This window comes from Lonchura striata, chromosome Z (assembly GCF_050655825.1).
Source record: "Lonchura striata isolate lonStrDom1 chromosome Z, ASM5065582v1, whole genome shotgun sequence".
In the NCBI taxonomy this organism is placed as follows: Eukaryota; Metazoa; Chordata; class Aves; order Passeriformes; family Estrildidae; genus Lonchura; species Lonchura striata.
In genome coordinates, this window is record NC_140740.1 from 65,711,154 (window position 1) to 65,717,500 (window position 6,347).

At 36.7% G+C, this 6,347-nt stretch overlaps 1 protein-coding gene across 12 annotated transcripts in view; it reads left to right on the top strand.

Moving 5' to 3' along the window:
* The window catches only part of BNC2 (basonuclin zinc finger protein 2), a 336,667-nt gene that overhangs the window by 38,443 nt on the left and 291,877 nt on the right, over positions 1–6,347 (top strand). For 3 of the 12 annotated variants that reach the window (XR_014951124.1, XM_085566290.1, XM_085566296.1), the window contains exon 1: positions 5,543–6,346. The exons of 8 other annotated variants lie outside the window; for them this stretch is intronic. Coding sequence is in view for 3 of the 4 variants with exons in the window: in XM_085566290.1 (XP_085422416.1) it covers positions 6,332–6,346 (15 nt within the window). In the remaining variant the exon portion in view is untranslated. Of the gene's footprint in view, positions 1–4,395; position 6,347 lie in introns of those variants that run through there. One more of the 12 variants, XM_085566282.1, reaches the window with a different exon arrangement.

A 6,347-nucleotide genomic window follows, 5' to 3' on the forward strand; every position in this document is an offset into this window, starting at 1 on the left:
ATTTCTGAAGATGAAATTTTTGTGCTTAGTCAAGTATTCCTGATATACCTCACATTCTTTTAAAATCTGCCATTCAGATGTCAAAAAATTGGTTTCTCATTCAAATCCAAGCTCATTTTATCAGCTTTCTTTTGTTTCTCAAGCAGATTATATACACAGTATGATATCCTCAGAAAGAGGCAACGTAGCCATAAGCACTGCTCATCAGAACAACTTTCTGTGAAATTACACATTTGAGTCTCCAAACTGACTTTTGCAAACAATGCTGAAAAAATATTTAGTGCTTTGTCCTATTTTCTCTTTTATTTTCTGTCATCTCTATGTGACTGTGCTGTCAGATATTCTTCAGACCTTCTTAATCAGTGTATAGGAGTGCAGTACCAGTCCTCACACTTTTCACTGTCTTCCTCCAAATACCTCTCTTATTCACTTTCAGAGAATCATCAAAAAGGATGCTGAAGTTAATTGTTAGGAGAATAGTGTGACTACCTAAATTGTTTTATATTGCAGGAAAAGTGTTTCACAGCAGCTATTTCTAAGAAACAGAAAGCAGTGGAAGATCCATCAGTCCTGGATATAAGAGGATGGAAATCCAGAATTAACATTTGGGCTGATTACACTGTTATTTCTCCAGCAATATTTTTATTTTAATCTGCAAGGTTCTTTCTGCTCTGCCTGTTCTGTTTGGTAGACCTCTACCACTTCTGTAACCACTTCCTACTTGGACTTTGTCATGAAGGTCCTGAGGATATTGAAAAAAAGTAAATTGTCTTCAGGCCACGTCTGTAAGTCTGGCTCATAAAACAGATGGTGCTACTTACTGAAAACTGCACTAGAATTCTCTCTTGCCAAAAGTTGTACTGTTGATTTTATTAGCTCTGACAAAGCTAACAAGGTGACTCAGATTACTGCTATTCTCTTGAAATGGAATGTGGCCATATTTGGCTATAGGACATCCTGCACTTACACGCAATCTAATACAACACTGCACATTCATTTAATGCAGATGTCATTTGAACACTCTATAATCCTGAGTGTCCCATGTGATGGACATGTTGGTGACTATCATGCAGCATGATGATTCCCTCTATAAATAGAAAGTGAAAAATAAGCAAAAGGTTTGTTTTCCTTCCTCATTGCTTTCCACATTGGAAAAGTTTGATCTCTATTAGGTTTGTTTTTTCACTGGATATCACAGAACTGGTGGCTTAATTTATATTTCAGGTCAGAACAAGGAAACACTGAGAAGGTCAGCAAGGTCATAATGAACAGATGACAGAAAACCTGACCACCATGCAGTGAGATCCACTCTTTTTGCTGGGGAAATGTGGTCTATGAGACAGGTTTGTCCCAAGAACACTTAAGTCACTCTTATCTGTCTGGAGACTGTAACTGTTTGCCAAATGTATTTGCCTATTTTAAGAGGCAGCATATCATAAATGGGAAGAGAATCATGATGGTCTATATGCTGCTTTCCAGGACATAAAATAGCCTGAGGTCTGCTTCTTCGCTTTAGATGTCAACCAGAAGTGCCAGTACTTCTACTCCAGTATTCTTGTGCTCCTGATCTTGTGGGGAAGGAGATTTGAGTACAGCTTCCCTGACTCATCTTCTACTAACAATCCTCCCCAAGGTGAGGCAAGAAACAACACGATTGATCCTTCTGGCTCCAGCTTGGCTGAGGCAGTTCTGACTTCAGCACCCTGCCTTTGTTCCTACACTGTTTCACAGTGAACTTTCACAGATTTTACACCCAAACCTCACATCCTACCACATCATACTATGAACACCATATGGCTTCCAAGATTTATATGCCACTTGCTCATGCTCAAACAGTGTTGTTCTGCTACAGAACATCAGTAGTAGAAGTAGCCACATGAACCATACTTTTTATGTGAATTACTGGAAGGTGTTACCTCTCTCCATATCTTAGTTATTATCTGGACTATTTTTTGTTCATATAAAGTTTTGACCTAAAATCATCTTAAGTGCCTCTACAGCAATTTCCATTGTGCATCCATCTGTGCTAGGGATTTCTTTTTTATTTCAATACCACAGTTACTTGACTGATAAGGATCTGATTTTTAGTGACATGCACTGTTTTCCAGTGGGTCTGGCATGTTTCTGGATACTTTTTAATAATGACTGCTCTACTACTGGTTTATAATATGACTAAAGTGATGGGAGATCAAGGCCGTAATATTTGTCCACCTCCTCCCTCCCCCTTCACTCTTTGACTTCAGACATGTCTGTGTTAATTATTTTCAGCCTTGGGTCAACCACTCTTGTTTGCCTTTTTGTGTTGATTATATCCCATCCTGAGATTAAAAGAAGTGCTGTCTTTAGCTCCACACACTAACCATCGCAGAAGCATTGCAGAAGCATTATGATATCATTATTTCTTGGGAATTGCTCTCTTTATTCAACTATATATTTCATGCATGTTTGGTGGTGAATGCTTTGTACAGATAGGTCTTTTAAAGAGGAAGATTAATTAGTTGTAACTGTTTTCTTTGAGATGTGTGTTTAAGCTGTCTGAACAGGTTTATGGAATGATTCTGCTTCCTTGTAATTGGGCTCATGTGAGTGCAGGATGTCATGTGGCCAGCAAGGGTCAACCACATTTCCTTCTAGGAGAGCAAATGTAACCTGAGATGACTTATAGTAACTTGATCAATAGTAACAGTTGACTTCACAACATTTTTCAAGACAAAAATGAATGTTTCTTAGCTTAGAAAAATAGTTTTCTCTTCACACACTTCAAGTGCTACTATGATAAGGCAATATATGCCCTTTGTTATGCTATCATTTCTGAATTTGTCATCCTCAGAAATCCAGGATTCTTTCTGATATTCTAAGGGAAAAGTGGTAGGAAGATGAGCTCTGACTGGAGAGGCCCTCTCAAAGAATACCCAGCTTTAAATTACTTTCTTCTCTTCTGATAAGTCTCTTAGTGTACAGCAGTGTGAAAACAAGAAAAAGTATGGAATGATATGAATGTGTAAAGTACTTGGTACATGTAGTGCGTTTATTTTTTACTTTGACTTTTCTTACATTTAATCCAGCTATCTGCAATGTTTATGCATAACACAAAATTCTAAAAGTTTTTTGAATGTGCAAAGCAGTACAAAAGTTTTAACATTATCATTGAAGTCACTCTGCTGAAATCAATGGGAGTTAATTACTGAAGCCATTGAAATCAAGGTTCAAGAAATAATTTTTCTTGAAGTAGCTGGCTTTTATTTTTCTTTCAAGAAAATTTTATGTGCCTGTATTTGTTTATGCATCATATATGTTACATGAATATGAGATGGAAGAGATGTACAGCTGACATAAGATGCATTTTGGTTTTCTTTGAGTCCAGATTGTATGTTGAATAGCTTCATCCTTCTGAATGCCTTAGGACTTTGAGTTAATATGCAGTGAGAAGGCAGTGACTAGTATGTCCTTAGGGATGTGTGGTTTACATTGGAATTCACTGTAGGAATACAAATAATATGATGCTGTGTGACCTGCAACTTTCTTCTAGGTGTGGTGCTTGACAGATTGTTAAATTTCATGTTGGAAATCTTGTAGTAGGCCTCTTTCTACAATATTCTTTACAAAATACTTTATCATTTGACTGAAGTGTTGTCGTCATCCCTGCCTGGGATTTCTTGTATTCTCTTTCCTTGGTGGGGACAGAGAGAGACACATGGAAGACAAATTATGTGAATTCATTATTAAATTAATGACTTTTTTTTTTTTTCATGCCTTTAGTTTCTTAGGCATAAGTTGTGAATATTGATATTCACATTCAGTGATTAGAAAACTTGAGTTATGGTATCAGAGAAAGAAGTTTCATGACTACTTTTAAATCCTCTTTTCCTTAAAAGGTCTTTTTTTTAGGAGATTATGATAAATAAAATGTGTGGGTCCTGTCCTTCTGTCAGAGGACTATTAGAGGTAGTACATGAAACAAAAAATGAAGAGTAGAAACAAGTGGGACCAGAAAACACAGTGTGCGGTCTCCATCGATCCGTGTCACCACACATTCTTGTTCCTATCACATACTGCATAATCAGAAGGGATGACACAAACCAAATCCTTTTTAGTCCATGGAGGTTACAGTGTCCCAGATGCAGTGCCAAGTGTCATTTTATGAGTACAGGTTGCTGTATTAAGGATATGCACCCATGCGTTATGCAGAAGTGACCTAGTAAGTATGCAAATGTCAAGGAAGGAATGATGATGCATTTATAAATTTTGCTTAGTTTTCTTAAAAAAAAATATATATATATATAAAAGATATCTAAATGGGTGTGAAGCATTGCATAACTTTAATTTCTTTATGTACAGGCACTTAAAATAGCAAATACTTGGCTTATCTATGGCATCTTTTTCATCAGGTAAGTCAGCCTTGCAACATGTCTGTACATAGTTACATATTGTTACTTGAGTTTTACACATGGATAAACAAACAGAATGGAAAAAATAAATGAAACTATGGGGTTTTTTAAAATAAAATTTAATTTATTTACCTAGTATCTCAAAACACATCTTTTGTTGTTTGAGGACTAAGTGTACATCTTCATACCCAGTTGCTTTTCCTAGCCACAGGACATACATCCTCCCTACCAACTTTTACATGTCAAAGCACAGTTAAGCAAGTATGCTAGTATAGATTTCTCCTCAAAAAGCAATAGTCTCTGTAATTATTAATAATATATTACTTCTGCACTGCTTCTTACCCAAAGGATATCTTGTAATTAGGAAAATACAATTTCTATATGTGCACATGGTATATCACAAACAGGAGTAATTCCTGGGCTGCAATACAGAAAGCAGGTTGACAGCATATGTTGCAGATTGCATGAAATAAGACCCTGAAAAGCAGTCTGGGGAAGTGAGAAGTATCCAATTGTCTAGAAACTGCCATGTAAATTCATTAAGTACTAGGTTTATACAAACTGTTATTTTGGCTGGAGTGCAGGAGTCAATACCTACATTTCATGAAAAAATTGTCAGCAAAATGGATGTGTGTTTTATTAACAGTACTTTTCTACTCTTATCTCAAAGCACCTTTCAAAAGAAAAAGTGCACCAGGAGTTGTGAGTGAAGGCTCAGAACATGTCTGTGTCCCTTTGATGCTGCTGTAGTAATTCACAAGTTATTTAATTCTCAGTGTTTGCAGTTTCTTTCTGTTTCAAGTGCTTTTTATATTTTCATTTCTATCATATATAGCAATTTCCTTCAAGATCAGAGGAAGAAGAGAGAATATACATTGTGTACATGATCTCTGCTTTCAGTTACAATGGTCATCTTCACTAACCAGTTTGGAGGAGATAGTACCACACATGGGTTATAGGATTAATTCCGTAATACCAGTCAACTATGATGAGCATGCTGTGTGTTATAATGTCTCTCTGTTAACGTTTAGTTTTTATGTTAGTCGTTGTTCTTAGTTACTAGCAAATGACCAGACAGGAAACTGGGTAAACCAATAAGATTTACTCAAGTTGATCCCATTTTTCCAGTTTTAATCAGTGGCTTCATTTTTCAGGGGATAATATTGCTTGTTCTACTCACACTAAAAATGAGGTAGAGTCTGAACTTTATCATAGTTTCACCATAAGGTAGGTTTCAAATACTTGTTTTTGAACTGTTAAATCCTTGAGTGTACTGCATGCAGACATACTGAGTCCTACAGTGCATCTCTCAAATACTTGGAGAGCAGAGCTGTTCCATTTTTTATTCCTAGACACAGCTCTACATCTCCAGTAGATTAGTTTACTAGAAATCTCCAAACTGTTTCTAAGAGGTATTTCTAAAATAGATGCATGATAAGTTATGCCTATAACTCATCATGAGCTTCTGAGCTTCTATACCAGAAGTTAACTGAGCTTCTATAGCAGAACGGCATACCTGATTTTTAGGAGTTGCAATTGTAGAAATGTGGTAATCTCTCTCCAAAATTGTGTAGCCTGTGGCCTGGCCACCATTATCTGCTGAAACATCCTGACTGTCCCAGGGTTTTACTGCTATGGGTGGGAGGTGAAATCTTGTAACAAATTAGAATTTTTCTTGAATTTGAGCTAGGGTGGCTTCTATGGCTGGTAAAAAAGATAAAATCCAAGCAAAAAAAACTTTCAGTGACATTGATCTGCTGATAATCCATCCTCTACTTTCCTCACTCTCTTCTGTTCCCTGTATGATTGCTCTCATCAGTGTTCCCTCATTGCAAAGGTTAATCATCTTTGTATTTAGTACCTGGATTTAATCTGCATGGATGTTTCTACTGAAGCCCACTTGGACTGAGTGAAGAAAATGCACGGCTTAGTGTATCAGTAACATGCCTGCAAAGAGGG